This window comes from Lissotriton vulgaris, chromosome 10 (genome assembly GCF_964263255.1).
Source record: "Lissotriton vulgaris chromosome 10, aLisVul1.2, whole genome shotgun sequence".
Classification (NCBI taxonomy): domain Eukaryota; kingdom Metazoa; phylum Chordata; class Amphibia; order Caudata; family Salamandridae; genus Lissotriton; species Lissotriton vulgaris.
In genome coordinates this window covers 411,992,716-412,010,734 of record NC_141698.1, presented here as the reverse complement: position 1 = coordinate 412,010,734, position 18,019 = coordinate 411,992,716, and the positions used below count along the sequence as shown (strand labels likewise).

The 18,019-nt window shown below is 45.0% G+C and overlaps 1 protein-coding gene across 3 annotated transcripts in view; it reads left to right on the top strand.

Moving 5' to 3' along the window:
- LOC147685313 (calcium-regulated heat stable protein 1-like) overlaps nucleotides 1–16,367 on the top strand; it is a 231,090-nt gene extending 214,723 nt beyond the window's left edge. For all 3 annotated transcript variants that reach the window (XM_086941232.1, XM_086941234.1, XM_086941233.1), the window contains exon 4: nucleotides 15,975–16,367. In XM_086941232.1, coding sequence (XP_086797358.1) covers nucleotides 15,975–16,137 — 163 coding nt within the window. In that variant the 3' untranslated portion in view covers nucleotides 16,138–16,367. The remainder of the gene's footprint in view (nucleotides 1–15,974) is intronic.
- Nucleotides 16,368–18,019: the final 1,652 nt, after the last annotated feature.

Below are 18,019 nucleotides of genomic sequence, written 5' to 3'. Positions count from 1 at the left end.
CGTTTCTTCCTCTCGTTGCATCCTTGTCCCAAAGTGATACCTTTCAAGTATCGTACTTCTCTTGGGAAGACAGTGTTTGTCTACTTTGCATATGCAAATTTCATAGTCATTTAAACCTTCATCTTCAGCAATAGACAATTTGGGTAAATGATCTAAGACATCTTTTCCTTCAGAGCCCAAACAATGAAGTAACAAAAGTCTTTCTTTCAGCACTTAATGATGCACCACACACCCTCGCATATCTTTCTAAAACGTTTTTCCATTTCGTCCTCTTAATTGGAGGTTCACCCGGCTAATCTAAAAACAAGCATTTACAATGCAATGGTCTCGGCATTATTAAAGGTAGAGCTATTGGCATTGCTCATGACCTTTTTTATTTTTTTTTAAATCATAAATAAATGGCATTGTCATTTACATTGCCAATAGCTTAATCGTTAAATTAATGGCATTGTCATTTGCAATGCCAATAGCTTAATCGCTCGCAAATGCATGACCTATTGCATTTACACACACAGAGCCACACACACAAAGCCACCCACCCACACATAGAGCCACCCACACAGAGCCACCCACAGTCATTCACATAGAGCCACCCTCACACAGACAGAGCCACCCACACATAGAGCCACCTACAAAAAAAGCTATCCACACAGAGCCATACACACACACAGAGCCACACACACACAGCCACACACACACAGAGCCACACGTACACACAGTGACAAAGCCTCCCACACACACAGAGCCCCCCCCACACACAGAGCCCCCCCACACACAGAGCCCCCCCACACAGAGCCCCCCCACACACAGAGCCCCCCCACACACAGAGCCCCCCACACACAGAGCCCCCCCACACACAGAGCCCCCCCACACACAGAGCCCCCCCACACACAGAGCCCCCCCCACACACAGAGCCCCCCCCACACACAGAGCCCCCCCCCACACACAGAGCCCCCCCCACACACAGAGCCCCCCCCACACACAGAGCCCCCCCCACACACAGAGCCCCCCCCACACACAGAGCCCCCCACACACACAGAGCCCCCCCCCACACAGAGCCCCCCCCCACACAGAGCCCCCCCCACACACAGAGCCGCCCCCCCCCCACACAGAGCCCCCCCCCCCACACAGAGCCCCCCCCCCACACATGGAGCCCCCCCACACACAGAGCCCCCCCACACACACAGAGCCCCCCCACACACACAGAGCCCCCCATACACATACAGAGCCCCCCACACACATACAGAGCCCCCCACACACATACAGAGCCCCCCACACACATACAGAGCCCCCCACACACATAGAGCCCCCCACACACATACAGAGCCCCCCACACACATACAGAGCCCCCCACACACATACAGAGCCCCCCACACACATACAGAGCCCCCCACACATACAGAGCCCCCCCACACATACAGAGCCCCCCCACATACAGAGCCCCCCCACATACAGAGCCCCCCCCCACATACAGAGCCCCCCCCCACATACAGAGCCCCCCACACACATACAGAGCCCCCCCACACACATACAGAGCCCCCCCACACACATACAGAGCCCCCCCCACACACACACTGAGCCCCCCCCACACACTGAGCCCCCCCCACACACACTGAGCCCCCCACACACACACACTGAGCCCCCCACACACTGACCCCCTCACACTACAAATCCCATGACCATCGCTACCACCAATCAGAGCCTGCTGGTATGACCCACACCTCCAGGATTCCCAATCTGCAGCTCCTTGGTGCAACAGTAATCCCTGCTCCGCCACACTGCAACGCGCCTTCAGGCCTCGACAAGAGGTAGGAATGCGCTGTAGAAATGCCACAGCCAGTGCCCTCCCGCATGCCACAGCTTCAAGGACAGAATCCCTGGCTTCGCCTGAGCCCCCGCCCTGTGCGCTCTTTCCCACGCACACATCTCCTGCCCATCTTTTACCCCAGCGTCAGCTGCGAACCTAAATACGGACCTCACAGCCGCTTCCTGGTTCGAGCCTGGGCGAGGGGCTGCAGCCAGTGGCTGTCCTATTCCAGAGGCCCGTCTCTCACAGCAATGGTGGGACTGTCTCACTAAGAGGAAGGACAATCACTATGCAGGGGTCCCGGCTGTCACATTGCAGCAGTGGTTCTTTCACGCAGCCGGGAGGGGATGTCACACTCCACGGATGCCGAGTGTCACACTGCAACGATGCGAAGTGTTACACTACTGCAGGGGCTTTCACTCAAGAGTGAGAGTCTGTCGCGAGGAATAAGAGGGTCCATTATTTAATTATCAGGGTCTCTCTGTAGCCCTTTCTTGAATTTGGAGACGGGGGCTTTAATTTAGAAGAAATGTCATGGCTGTATGTCTTCCTGGGGAGGCTGACATAATTTCCCTTTATATGCTAAATTGGGAGTTAAATGTGCAGTGCAGTTTCCAGTTTCGACGTCCTTTGCCGTCTAATTTAGCGCTGCGCCCAGATACAGGCAATCAGAGGAGCAACCGGTGTTTGCACCCTGTATAGCGCCAGCTGAGCACCGGGTTTACTACCAGACTATGGCAGTTGGTAAAGAGAAGTACGAAAACTGAGCCAGCCACCTCGCCTTCCGCTCGTCCCTCATTAGGAGGGAGGTGTAAACATTGGCGAGAAAACATAATTTGAACTTGTTGTGCTGCGCGGCAGCTCAAAATCAGGGGTTGTTCTGCACCGCATATTACCACACATCTTCAAAAAGAGTAATATGAGGCCCACACGCCCCTCTCTTTGGAGGTGGTTGAAGGAAACATTTGGTATTATAATATTGCCTGGCTGTTTTCTTGGTCGCAATAACAATTTAATTAAGTGCTTAATTGCACAATTTTGAAGAGCTATAAATTACCGGCGTTACTTAAAGGAGATGGCTGACACCAGAAGAAACCTTCACATGCCACTGCTAGCGCCAAGAGGCAACCAAGTTCAAAATGGAGCCCTACTCACCGGCTCTGAACGCTGCCTGTCTCAGCTCCTCCTTCACTCGCGGCGGGGGCAAGGGCCAGATGCGGTCGGGCAGAAATGACTGCTGCAAAGCTCCTAAATTTTCGGAATTGTTTGTGTGTTTTTGGTGAGTGACGGATGACGTCACAGATAGAAAGAACTTAAAAAACACGCCCGCGAATACGAAAAAGATGGGGCTTAAAAGGAGTGGCGCCACTCTCCTCCAATGGCTGGGCAGCATTTACGAGGCCAGCCAATGGAGAAGAGGGGCGGGTTCAAGCCCCCTAACCTAAAAACATTAAATCTTCGGATCGAACTGCGCAAGCGCAGCCTACGGTCCTAGGCCTAAAAATGGGGCAGCAGTAACGTTCTGCATGGCACCAAACATCAAATTCTCCGCTTGAAATAAGGTATTCTAGCCCGCTATAACTAAGTTAACAATTTCTTATTCTTCTATTATATTTGAATAAGAAATTGCAATGTTTGAAAATGACCACTCAAAATGAAACTCATAGCAAAAATAAAATTGTGTGTGAAATAATAAACACGGTAAATGCTAGTATTAAATCCTAAAAGTAGTCCCATGCATCATGAAATCAATCAAATCAAATTCCTGCAAATCACAGTGAACAATAACTTATGAGCATGCGTATCGCTGAAGCAAAACGCTAATTTTGCAAGGTTTGCTATTATAATTATTTTAATCACCATGTATAAATGAACATGCGCTATAGTAGATGTGTGCGCATCGCAGTAAGAAGCATGGGCATGTGCTGTAGTAAATGCGTGCGTATCGCAGTGAGTTTTTGTGTTAGAAAATGTCAAAACATCAAAGAGCGTGCGTATCGCTGAAGCAATACGCCAATGATACAAGATTCAATTTTATAATTTGTGTTGAAATAAATGTGTGCGCATCGCAGTAAAATTAGAAGAATAAGAAACTAACGTGTGACTCACAAGATTACAAATACGCGTGCATCTTAGTAGAAACACGCACGATAACTTGCCAAGACACAATCATTTCGTAGGCCTCGGTTCCTGAGTTCGAAGAAGTACAGACAATGTCTGTTCCTAAGCAACTACGTCGAAGAAGCCTCAGGTCAGGTTGAAGCACAACCAATAGTCGTAGCTAAGCAACCACGTTGAGTGTTAAAAGAAGAGACTCCACGAAGAAGTAGGTAGATTGAGCGTATTCTTCTTTATTCGATTTACAGGTTTCTTAAGCCACGGTGTGGAGCAGTGTGTTCCCTCGGATCACGATCACCAACAGCTGATCGAATCCACAGGAACACACACTCCAAGTACATCATTGCATTCTTTTCAAACACATTTTAAATGAGATGACATGCTCAACATTCCCTTAAGCCCCTTAACCACATCCGCGCTAGTTGAATTCTCCTCCTGTGCTCAGATTTTCAAAATCCCATGCACCATGACGAGCCCAGCTCGTCATGAGCCTGGAAGGGGTTAAGACACCAGTCCACTACAACACCTCCCCCTTTATATAAAACAAAAACAAACAAAAAAAAAGCAATGCATAAGCTGAAAGCAACAAATAAAGTTCAATAAGTAACAAAATCTCCAAACCTAGCAGGTAATCTAATGGTGCGCCCACTTCTAACAGACCTGGCCCCCACATCATTCCTTACCACCGGGACAGCGGCATTGGAAGCTGGACCAACAAATGCACTGCCATTAACATTGGAAGCTGGAACTACAACTGCATTACCTCCACTCTGATCCTGCAAGTCCATTCCAATTCATTAGAACAACTACTCCTTCTTTTTCAAAATTAACTCATCCTGATCTTTTCGTAACTTGACGACCTGTCTCTTATTCCACCAACCTCTACCGTTGAGGAAAACAGCCCCTTTACTAACCTTACAAACCTGAATTGGATCATAAAAATGACTCACCTTTCTTAACGTTAAAGGGTTTTTTGCATAACACCCAATCACCAACAGAAATATCAATATCATCCACTGACCCTTTACCGTCAAAGCGTTTTTTCATCAGTACCTGACTACGCTCCACCTTCTCCAACAAACATGTAGCCTGCAGTTTTACATCATTCTTACTAACCAACCAGGAAGGAAGAAGTAAGGCATTAACTTTTCTTCCCCTAAGTAACTCAAAGGGGGTCACTCCAGTGGTGCAATGCGGAGACACATTGTAACTCCAAACTTTCTCTTCCAAAAACGTACTGACATCCAAACCAGAAGCTACAGCTGTCTGAATCCCTTCTTTAACCCCTTCGATGCTGATGGCGAGCTCAGCTCGTCATCACCCACGGGTGTTGTGTGCTGATGACGAGCTGAGCTCGTCATGGTGCCACTAAAATGGCAATTTCCAGCACAGGGGGGGGGGGGGAAACGCCTAGCAGCCAAGGTGTTAAGAATCTTATTACCATGTTCCACCAAACCATTAGATGCGGGGGAGTACTTCGCAACCTTCAGATGTTTAATATCCAGGGACCCTAAAAACGAATACATTCGCTCGGACACGAAATGCGTCCAGTTATCAGTGACTAAACACCTAGGAGCCCCTTCGACCAAAAACTATTTCTTTAAAAACAAAATTGTATTCTCAGTATTAGGCGTGTCAACAAACTTCTACTACATCCATTTGGAGTGATAGTCAACAGCCAGAATCTGATACCTACACTCCTCAGGGAGAATTAAATAGGGCCCAAAAAAATCCAGCCCCACCTTAACCCAAGCTTGTTCAGGAAATTCAGTGGGATGAAGTGACAACCTCGGAATCTTCCAGTGCTTATCAGAAAGCAAGCACTCTTCACAACCATCAATAAGTCCTCTAACATGTGCTTCCAACCCCGGCCACCAATAATGCTGTCTAATTTTCATACAAGTTTTGGTTACACCTAGGTGGCCTTCATGACCCATCTTAACAATTACTTCCCTCAATTTAGACGGGGGCACAAATGTATCCCCTCTAAGAACATCGTCCTTTACGGAAAGCTCATCCACAACCAAAACGAAATGGTTTAAATCCCCAGAAAGATTTCTCACCGCTGGCCAACCATTTTTACAGCAGTTTAAAACTCTAGATAGAACTAAATCTTCCAGAGAAGCTTTTCTCCAGTCCTCTTCAGAAATAAGGGACCCACAACCTTCCACTGCGTCCAACATTGCCACACATTCTACATCATCCTCCTCAAAATTCTCCTCATCATCCTTATCCATCAGCATTCTGGACAGACAATCTGCACGAAAATTCTTATTTCCCTGAATATGCTTTATGTCAAAATTGAACTCCTGCAGCTTGGAAACCAACCTTGTTAACCTAGCAGACATAGAATTAGTATTTGAAACTTTGTTAAAAATGAAAGCAAGAGGCTTATGATCAGTCAAAATCTGAAATTTCCTTCCCCAGATATACATTTTAAATTTCTGATCCGCCCACACATAGGCTAGCGTCTCCCGTTCGATCGTGCTGTAATTTCTTTCAAAAGGCTTAAGTGCTTTTGAGGCGAAAGCCACAGTTTGTTCATGTCCCTTTACATTTTGACTAAGAACTGCACCTAGTCCATTCAAACTGGCATCCTCAGTGATCATTGATGGACAATCATCACGGAAAGCATGCAGCGCCTTTGCTGAAATGACTGGATCTTTTACTCTCTCAAAAACACTGTTCAAGTCCTCTGACCAGATAAACTTTTCACCCTTAAGCAGTCAGCGAAGAGGTTCAACCATCTGAGCGTAATTGCACACAAACCTAGCATAGTATTCAGCTAACCCAAGGAAAGAGCATAAAGTATCTTTATCAGTAGGTGGTTTAGCATCTTTTAGAGCTCTAATAACTGAAAACTTTGGACTAATGCCATTATCAGAAATCGTATGCCCCAAGTAATCAAGTTCATTCACACCAAACTTACATTTGTCAGCCCTGATCGTCATTCCATTACCTTCCAAAGTGCCCAGAACTTTTTTTAAGAGTTAAATGCTCATCACGGTTCTTTGTAAAAACCAGGATAACGTCCAAGTAAGCTTGGACCCCCACCATTCCCTTGAACATAGAGTCCATCAACCTCTGAAAAATACTTGCTGCCGAGGCCAGCCCGACAGGGAGTCTCAGGAACTTATACGCACCAAAAGGTGTAACAAACGTAGTAAGTTCCTGAGACTCCTCACTCAAAGGAATCTGGTGGTAGGCGGACTTTAAGTCAATAAGGAAGAACCACCTAGCCCCCCCCCCTAAATTGGCCAAGAGTTAATGAATCTTAGGAAGGGGATGGCAATCCACCATAATATTTCTGTTCAATCCCCTCAAATCTGCATAGAGCCTAAACTCTCCTGATTTTTTTCCTCGCCACAACAATCGGGGCGACCCATCGGGAAGACTGTTGGCTGTATAATTTTCTGATCACATAGGTCATTTAACATATTCTTTAACTCCTCCCTAGCACTCAACGGTACAGGTCGCACCTTATGCATGACCGGTTGAGCGTCAGGAACCAATCTGATTTTATGACTAAAATTCTTTATGCACCCTGCTTGATCTTTAAAAACTTCCCTAAAATCTATAAGCAAGTGCTTACAATCAATTTCCGAACTTTCCACACTCATGACCTGCATACTCGCCTTAAGGGGATTTTCTTCCCCTGGTACCAAATACAGACCAATTTTTGAGAGATCCTTCCACCCCACAATATTTTTCCCCTTAATTGCAACATAAACTTTTGTCATAATACATCTACCAAGAATTTCAACCTTCGACAAAAAGAACCCCAACATGTCAATGTCCTTTTCTCCAAACGCCTTTGGATTAATATCAGGGGGAGCTAAGTGAACATCCTTGCTACAATTGTCATAAAAATCAGTCACGTAAAATTGTTATCGGAGAACCCGAATCTCCCATCACTGTTGTCTGAACACCATCAATCAACACCTCGCAAAAGGGACCCTTAATCTCCAAAATATCTTTCTTATGATCCAGAGTAAGGAGCAAATTGTCAAAATCTTCCGAACAGGACTCCAAACTGCTGCTCACATTGCTAATCTGAACCACTCTTTTTTGCGCCTTACAAAACTTTTGAAAGTGGCCACACCTTTTGCAAGTCGAACAAAGCTTATTCAAAGCGGGACAATTAGGAAAGTTACCAATGTGAAATTTTGATCCACATCTGAAGCAAAAAAATTTAGGCTTTCTTTGAACTGACACTGATGGTGTAGCTGGTCTTTTTTCACCGACCTTTCCACCTATAGCCAGAACCCCCTCATCAGCGGAATCCTCTTGCTGATAAACTATATTAAGTTTAGCAGCACTAGCTTGTAAAGCTTTAGTAGAAATAGTGGACCTTTCAATGCCGAGAGCCAAGTCAACTACTTCCGTCACAGGAGGATTTTTACAACTTAAAATCCTTTCTTGAATTTTATGTGAAGAACAATTAAAAACAAATTGATCCCTAATCATATTATCATCTGTTGGACCAAATTCACAAGTTATATCCAACACTCTCAATGCAGAAATATACTCCTCCACTTTCTCCTCTTCTTTTTAGTTTTCGTTTATAAAACGTATGTCTCTCCAACATAATGTTAGGTGTTTCTGAAAACTGTTTGTCTCTCTAAAGCCTCCAAATAGACATCCAACGTCTATCCCCAGACTGACCAGGTGGGAGTGGAATAGGAGGTAAACTCAGAAAAATGCGCTGTGCAGCCAAACCCAAACTACCAAAAAGAAGAGCATATTTCCTTTCAGGAGAATATTCCGTTGCATCAATGTCTACTATATGGTTTTCGAAAAAGCCCAAACCACTCAGACCATATCAGGTTGGGCTTACCCGGCTTTGCCAAAAATGGAGGAGATTGCGTAAGTTGACTAATTTGTTGTTGGTTTAAAGCCATGTTCAATTTGCCCAAAAATTGCAGCTAAATGTAAGATGTTATATTGAAAAAGGACCTTGACACAGTCTGTCAGACAAATTGAAACTTTGTGATCCCAAATACCTTGTTATAGGTTTATAACAAAACACAGCTTTTAATAGTTCCACGAAGAATCCTTGACTCAAATTGCTAAAATGAAAAGAAATTTTAAAAAATAACTCAAAAAAATAAATAGTGCCAAAATCTGAGTTGTACCTCCGATTCGCCCAAAACAGGTGTGTGTATCACCGCGATACACAGACATCCAGCCGTGAAGACATCGGACATCCAGACATGAAGAAATCGGAGCTTGACATGCAGCACGTTGTCAAGGAAACTGCAGCCACTTTCCTTACTTAAAATGGCCGCTCCGTCACATAATCAGTGACAGCACGCTTTCCCGGACCCTTCCCAGGGTCCTTTGCGCCAACGTGCTTCTGTGACGTCACAGGAACGCAAACACTGCTCCCGGCCGTTGGCCTCAGCGTGAGCCTCCGCTCGAGCCGCCAACGACACCTAGATCAAAGACTTCCATTAAAAGTAAAAAATGGGTCTTACCAGTCTTTTCGGTGAACAACCAAAGTCCGGTTCCAGCCCAAAGATAGCACCAAAGATTTCCGCTTTCAGGATGACGAGTGGCCTTCAGCGGGTTCCAGCAAGAAACTTGCAGGTGGCAAAAGAAACTCCCAGCGTCGCCAAATGTTAAAAGAAGAGACTCCAAAAAGAAGTAGGTAGATTGAGCATATTCTTCTTTATTCGATTTATAGGTTTCTTAAGCCACGGTGCGGAGCAGTGTGTTCCCTCGGATCACGATCACCAACAGCTGATCGAATCCCCGGGGACACACACTCCAAGTACATCATTGCATTCTTATCAAACCCATTCTAAATGAGATGACCTGCTCAACATTCCCTTAAGCCCCTTAAGACACCAGTCCACTACATTGAGGAGGTACGTCATCCCACTAGACTTTGGATCACGTGTTACGTTGAGAGATTCTTCTCATGACGATGCAGGCTCAACAATTGCAACAACGATGCACGAGTATAGCTTTACCGTTGCTTGTTTGCATTTACATTTTAATACATAGCGCATTACCCCACATTGGAATTTTTTTTTTTCCCCAGCACAATTAATGTCCATAAATATGTAGACCCGAAAGCAGCACACACCAATTGCTCCCAACGTCACGAACAAAGGACAAGGTGAGCACTGTGTGACAAAGCTGCAATGTAAAACACACAGTTGAACTTAATTTTCAACACCAAAGTAAAGCAGTGCACACCGATCGCTCCCAGCTCAAACTTCACAAGATAATAAAAGCGAGCGCTGTGTGCCGAAACTGCATTTGATGAAAATGCTGTTCAAAATTGAGGTTTATATGCGCCAATCATATACGCAAAAATATTTAGGTAAAGTCTCACGGCCAACTTGAAACACGCACCAAGAAGATTTAAATAAAGTCTCACCAGCAGCTTGAAACGTAACATTAGCTTCCCACAGTACTGTATGCTGGAGTGTGTTAGGATCTCTTAGTTGAAGAAGACCTGCCGACTACGCCAGTGATGTATTTAAAGCACGCTCATACAACGATGAATTTAAGGAAACAGGTTTATTCCTCTTCAAAAGATCCTATCCACCAGTATCCAGATCAGCTACAACCGCTCTCTTTCAGAACCTTACAATGACATACTAATCTTCCAACTTGCACAAGGATTCCACCATGACATAAGCTGCATGGCAACACAACCAAAGAACACAAACATGTCATTGATAATGTAGGAGATACCACAGTTATCTTCTTGGCAGTCACGTACTTGGTGGAGTCGCTGAATACCAGATCAGATGTTGGCTGGTGGACTGTGCATGCCGCCATCATCTTGAGGTGTCTTAAGACCTCTTCCACCAGGTGGTACACTGGCTGGGTCATTTTGCAACTGCAGAGAATGTGTAGTGTCCAGAATTATGCACTGGAGATTCTGCGGAGAAGCTGCACTTTGCCTGCAGAAGAACACAGACCTTGGCTGCATTTCCATTGCTACTTCTCCTTCCTCAAGTTATGAGCTTCTCAGAACAGTCAAGCCCAAGTTATCCCTGTAGCCTCTGATTGGGCCAGTAAGGGGTGGGACCCAGATCTCTTGAGCCTGATCGTTTGCTCTTCGATCAGGCTACCCTTCCTGGTGGTCCTCCTGTTTCAGCATCCGGACACGGCCCTTGCAGTTAAGTCTTGGAAGGTTTTTTTGTGATTTTATATAGCGCAGACGTGGGATGGAGGCGTCAGAGTCTTTACAAAATACCTGTTGCCAAACAATCACATCCAGAATATATTACAGATGCAAACAAGAAGGAATTAAAAAAAATAGAAAGCGGGAGTAAGGGTGATATAAGCTGTACATAAGAAAAGTTCCCAGAAAGTGCATGAGTAACATTGAGATCAAAGCATGCATTTGAGAGCAGTCGCCGCCTCTATGTGCAGAGATTGACTAGCGTAAACAGTTGTTTTAATTTGTCATCTTAAATAATGGATGTGATTCTCACAGCCAAATGCCCCTCGACCAAATTAATTTGCGATGCTGAGAAAGTGTGTGGGTAGTGTATAGCAAGTTATCAGTTGTATTGTTTGTCACTGGCCCAGCAAGGTGCTGGGGTGGGCCCAGTTAAAGGCTGTATGCTCGCCCTGTCAGCGTTTTACAGTTTGCCTGGCCCAACCGGCGCATTTTATATCACGAGTTGTAATGCGATTTCTGAAGGATGTGAGACTCCTGTTTCCTCTGAAGCCCTTCATCATACCAAAGTGGGAACTAAACTCAGTCCTTGTATTTCGTATGTGTGCATCGTCTGAGCCAATTTAGAGTTGTTGCTTACAGCTCCTTACCATCAAGGCAGTATTCCTTATCGAAATTATCTCTGCGGGTCCTGTCGATCAATTGAAGGCGCCGTCAGTGCACCACGCCCTCATACCCCACGTAACTTCCTGATCAAAGGTGTGCTGAGGACCCGGGGTATCTTTCTGCCGAAGGTTCCACGTAGGCCGCCAGTCCGTCAGCATTCTATTTGTTTCTGCGCCACAAGGGGTGAATCTCTATGGGCTTGAACTGACGAGAGTGTTAAGCTTTTATATTGAACGTAAAACAGAATGCCGTTTTTACGGTGAGCTTTTCCGTGGGTTGGTCGCTGTCAAGAAGTTGAAGGCTTTACAGAAAATGACAGTCAATGCGTATCGTCCTTTGCATTTACAGCTGCTGCGATCTCCTTTCTGTTCAGGATCAAAGGAAAAACCCGCAATTGAATAACTTCTTTCAGCTTGAATACCACATTTCCTTGACGTCCTTGGGGACTCTACATAGCAAACAGATTTTGTACTGTATTATTAATTCCATTTGCCTTCATATGTTTTCCAAAAGGTATTTTCAGAATCGACCGTTTTCTCATATGTAGCCTCCATTGAGTTTAAAAAGACTTTGTATCTCATTTTAATCCAGTCACCAAAAACACATTTGTTTCTTTGACGTGATGAGGCTACATAATCGCTACATTTCAGAAACCACTACTTTAATTACACATCACGTTGCCTGTATTGTAATTCTGGCTTCACATCATTTCAGTCATTTGAATGGGACTCTGAAGGGCGTTTCCCACCTCTTGCGTTCTATAGTATACACACAACTAAACCTACCAGTTAGACTGAGGCATGGAAATTCACTCTTGCTTTATCCATTAGCACGTGTACCGCAACAAAGAAAAATCCCTCTGTACACAAGCGTTGACCCAATATCTAGCAGTGCATCTAACATATATTTTTTCCAGTGCCGTTTACAGACTGACATTTCACAGAAACGCACAGTGCACCCGACAAACTTGTCCTTCTATTTTATATTTTCATTTGCCTCGAGAGGCAAACCGTTATGAGAGATTTACACACAGAGGATGTTACCATTATTACACAAGATGGAGAGTGGGCCTGAGACCTAAAAAGGGCAAACCGGATTCTGAGCGGTTTTGTTCTGGTCAACAACACTATTGTAACGCTTTTACTGTCCGAATTTTATGTATATTCACTGAAAACCAATTGTTAAAGTGACGTTACAGCTAGGTGAACATTTCAGTGACAACATAACGTTTTAAACTATAAAAAAAACTGATAATTACCAGTTTTAGTATATAACTTGTGCCCTAAGGTAAATCTAACTATTGCTCATGCCATGCAGTGTCTTGTCATCAAAGGTGTCATTTTAGAAGTTGCAATTATGTTGTAAGTGATATCATAGAACGTGTCATGAGTGATGTAATATGTAGGGAAATCAGAAGTGCATACCTTAGGGCAAAAGTTATAGGTACTTGAGATTACTAGAACTGGTGAATTTGAGTGGTTTCTTGAGTTTGACGTTATGTAGGTCACTGAAATTTTCAACGATCTATAACGTCACTTTAACCTTTTAGATTTTTTTCAGTGAATTTCGAGCTTTATTTTAACGTAAAGTAATATTTTATTTCCATACGTAAATCCAATCCCAGCCACGTGCTGCACCCACCCTTTCAGTCCGGCAACCCCGCACCACACATCTTTTGGCATGTGGTTGGTCCAACCCCACTGATCAGCCCAACCCCACTCAGCACAGGCTGGTTGAAATTACTTTGACCGCACCCTGGCTCTGCATCCACCCCCCCCCCCCCCCCCCCCCACACACACACACACACACACACTTGAAGCACACCCGATCATAGGAAGATTTTGAGCCCCGCTCCCTCTCAAACACCTATTGGCCAGGGTCCCCTTTTTCTTTTTAAAGAGGAAGGGCACATCCCCCTCTCTCACCAAGCCCAAAGGGGCCTCAAGACTCCATCGCCATACTTTAATTATAAGGGAAGGGGATGCATGCCCCTCTCCCCAAGCCTTAAGAAGCCCCAGGGACCTCATTCCTTTTGGCCAAATAAAATAACATTCAGCGAGGGGTCGTGCCACCCTCCTACAAGCTTTAAGAGGCTCGGGCAGTAAATCTTCTGGGACAACAAACATTACAATTAGGACTAAGAGGCCCCGGGCACCCCTCCCCGTTGTCACATGCATTACTATTGGGGGAGTGGAGATAGCACCCGTGCCCAAACATAACGCTGGGGATCGCATGGAAGCCCCAGGGCCGCACCGGAGCCAGCATTCCTCCCATCTGGCAGGAACAGCTACTTAGTTCTGCTTGCTCCTGCCAGATGGGAGCAATTGCAGTTCCTACCCGTAAGAGCACGGGCAGGGAACCAGAAGTGTTTGAGCTCCCGCCAGATGGGAGCAATTGCAGTTCCCAACCCGTAAGAGCACGGGCAGGGAACCAAAAGTATTTGAGTTCCCGCCAAATGGGAGCACTCTTCTTCCCCTTTCCACATGTTGCACGCAGGGAAAATAACTGTCTAGGAGTGGATTCCCCGGGGCACAGTTAAAGAGCCTGCCCCGGGTGATGGAGTCCATGGGGAATCACATGGTGCCGGGGGATTGTTTCCCCAGGCCCACCAGTGGCTCGGGGAGGGATGTTGCATGCCCTTCCCCTAATAATTATAGTTACAAAATGCAGATGGGCCCTTCTGGGAGCCCCCACCTCTATAGGGCCTGGGGGGGTAGGCTATCCCCCTTTAAAAAAAATACAACTCGGGACAGCAGACGAAGTCCTGTAATGGCTGCTAGCAAAAACATTTTTCATGTGTCCCATTGCAACTTGCAAGTATGAGGGAGGCGTCTCCTCTTGTATGTCCTTCACAACGATTTGCATAGCCTCGTTTGTGAATTGCAAAGACTTGATCCCAATCCTAAAATTTTTTGTTTTGTACATAAGGCCTCTAGTTCTGTAGACCACTGTGACATCCCCGTGCATGAGGTGCAGCACCATAAATACAAGAAACTGTAGGAGGGCAATGGTTGGGCACTGGCTGAGTGAGGGGGAAGAGGTGGCTGCAAGGTGATGTGTTCTGCTTAATTTTCACGGATTGAAAATACTGCAATAATGTACCTGTGGGTTAGTGATTTGCATAAATTAAATCACTAACCCATAGGTACATTACTGTACACTGTGCCAAGCACACAGATCAATGGAAAGAGTATTAGGGAGAACTAAGATATGTATCTTAGTTCATCCTACCCTCCTGCATTGTGATCCCTTTTCTTGTGATACAAATGCAATAGTTTCTCTGTGGTGGCACCAGCTGGTGTAAATGTTAAGTGCCTTTTGCAGATTGTGATGGCAGCATTTAACTGCTTATGCAGCCAGATAGTTTTTATCTCTGAATTTAAGTAAGTATTTCTGGTGCTTCAGATTGGCATAATCACGATCCTTATGGTAGATTATCTGGTTAGGGAATCACAGCAGAGTGCAAGGAAATGGAACTGTCTTAAACTCTCATTGATGTGATGATTCAGTTTTGTTTTGCCTTCAGTGAACAGTAAAAGTACTATAGTTTTTTTGTTTTTGTTTTTAAATCAAGATCAACTTCCCAGAGGGAAATTTGAAGACCTCTATAGCATATTGTGGACCCTGATAGGAAAAAGTGTAAATATTTTTTGAGGGATCAGGGTGAGAAGGGTGTGCTGCGGCGAGACGTGGACAACACACATTGACTATAATTCCAGGCTATAAATCTCAAATGTATTTCATTGCTCATTTACGTTAAGAATTATGACAGCATGTATTCTATCTAGAAGATATGTTGCTTAATTTTGTTTTTAAATAATTGTTTAGGAAACCCCAATCTGCATCTGGAAAATAAATACTAAACTTGTACTATTTGTTGATCTGATTACGGTGCATTATCAGATGCTTGGAGAAGTGGTGAAAGATGTGACATGAACAAACATGAGAACCGTCGGCCAAATGCAAAGACGTTAACTTTGCTCCCTTTGATCTATTGGCTGTTAACTCTGATTTCAGCTGTAATTATTTCTGGATTCTCTTTTTAGGGTTTTTTTCAACTACAGGAAAAAAACGTGGAGGAGCACTTAGAAATAAGCTTCTTCGGCTCCATCAGTTTATGGATGCACACACATTGCATGATTTGCAATTGTTTTGGGTGGCGGGGAGGTGGAATGTGTTAGCATTTTTCATTGAAAATGTTTTATTTCACCTGAATTGTCTGTTTTTCTCTGTATACAGCATCGAAGGGGAATATGTTCCAACAGAAGGGGATGAGGTCACCTACAAGCTCTGTACTGTTCCGCCCAAGAATGAGAAGACACAAGCTGTTGACGTTGTGATCACCCACCTGGCCCCAGGAACCAAGCATGAGACATGGTCTGGCCATGTTATCAGCCCTTAAACCCCAATCCCCATGATCACTGAGCCTTGACAGAGACTGTGGGCAGATACAAAGATGCCTTTAATTTGCCCTAAATACCTCCATCCCCCCCAGCCCTCCCCATGAATATTTGACACACACTGCCTTTCACGACGAGAATATATTACATTTGTCAATCATTTTGTATAAGTGTAAGAGGAAAAAAATATTTTTAAAATAAGCTGAAACATACATTAAAGAGGTTAAATCAATGTTATAATGTATGGTCTTTTTTTGCCAGTAGAGATTTGTTATTAATTTTAGCATGCAAGATAATGTAGGTTATGAACTGTCTAGCAATACTGTTCTTCACTTTAAAAATACTTTACATTAAAGAGGTTAAATCAATGTTATAATGTATGGTCTTTTTTTGCCAGTAGAGATTTGTTATTAATTTTAGCATGCAAGATAATGTAGGTTATGAACTGTCTAGCAATACTGTTCTTCACTTTAAAAAAACTTTCCATGAAGCGTGTTGTGTACATCAGGTGACCTCTGCGTGCAATATAACCTTAAATAATATAAATATAAACCATTGTATCATTCCCAATAATTATAGTGCCAGGATTATGAGCACTATGCTTTCAACGTCTGTGGATGTTTTGCTGCTTATTTTTACAGAAATGGGGGCATGAAACGAGCATAGACTGTGCTGACGTCAAACTTAAAACTACCATCTACTGGTTCCAAAGTGTTCAATGAAAAGAGCTGATGCATAGTTCTCCAAAGACAACTAGTGATGCACCACAAAAGATACAAGTCACAATCTGCTTTGAAAGACTACTTTCTCAATTCTTCTTTTGTATTTTCACTTGTAAAAGCACCTAGTGGTTACAGCACAAAGCAGCCAACGTGCTTCGTCCAAAGATTGGACTTTTCAGGGTTGTAACGTAATCAAACAATACATAATGCAATTGTCATTGCAGAGTGTATGTGTAACATAAATTAGACACTAACAGTACAATACATGTGGCATGACAAAATGCTTTTCACATGACAAAACAAACATATTCTAGACCTAAGGAAAAATACATATTATACCCCCAAATAAATGCACAATATCAAGGGGGGGGGGTTCGTGCGGAACGCAATGTCGGCCAGCTAAAGTAGTTCAGTAGCACACCTGACCGCCTTCCGTATATCCGCCTAAATAATCAGTCGCCCATGCAGTGGAGGGGCCACCGGAACTACTGCTGAGGCTGGGACACAGGACAGCGGCCTCATACAGTCGCCGGAAAGTAGAAATATCGCAGTCCCAAGCTGTGGCCTTATTGAGACCGGGGGCTGTCTTGTTGGACCTTCGTGTATGCAAGATCGCGGACAAAGCTGCTGTTGGACCTGCGGCGGGGAAAAAGGCAGTTCGGGGCCGGAAATCCTGTCCCTGAAGCAAGTGGCCACGGCTTGATCACCTGCGTTTGACTGGGAGGTGTTCCTGCCGGGCATGCGTAATCAAGGCCCACGGAGAGTGCCGCAGTGTGGAGTGCCAGCGGATGTCCCAACCGGAGTTCCCGGCCCTGCGGCAGCCTGGGCACTAGTGCTCCGGCCAGTCCGCCACTGTGAAGGTAGGAGACGGCCTGGTGTGGGGCACTGAGCTGCAGAGAGACTACAGTGCAACTGATAGTGCTGCAGGGCAACCGATCCGGACTTGGCCCGTTGGCCGTTGGAAGGCTGGGATTTGAGGCAGAGCCTGAGGGACATAGCTGATCAAGCCTTCCCAAGCGCTTGTGGAGGTCAGAGGACTGGTTGGACAGCCCAGTTGAGCGCGCAAACAAAGAGGCCCAGAACTATAACCGTTATTGTCGCAAAAGAGGAGGCACAGAGGGCGCACTGGTCACCAACAGTGGGAAGCACGTACCCGCAGTGA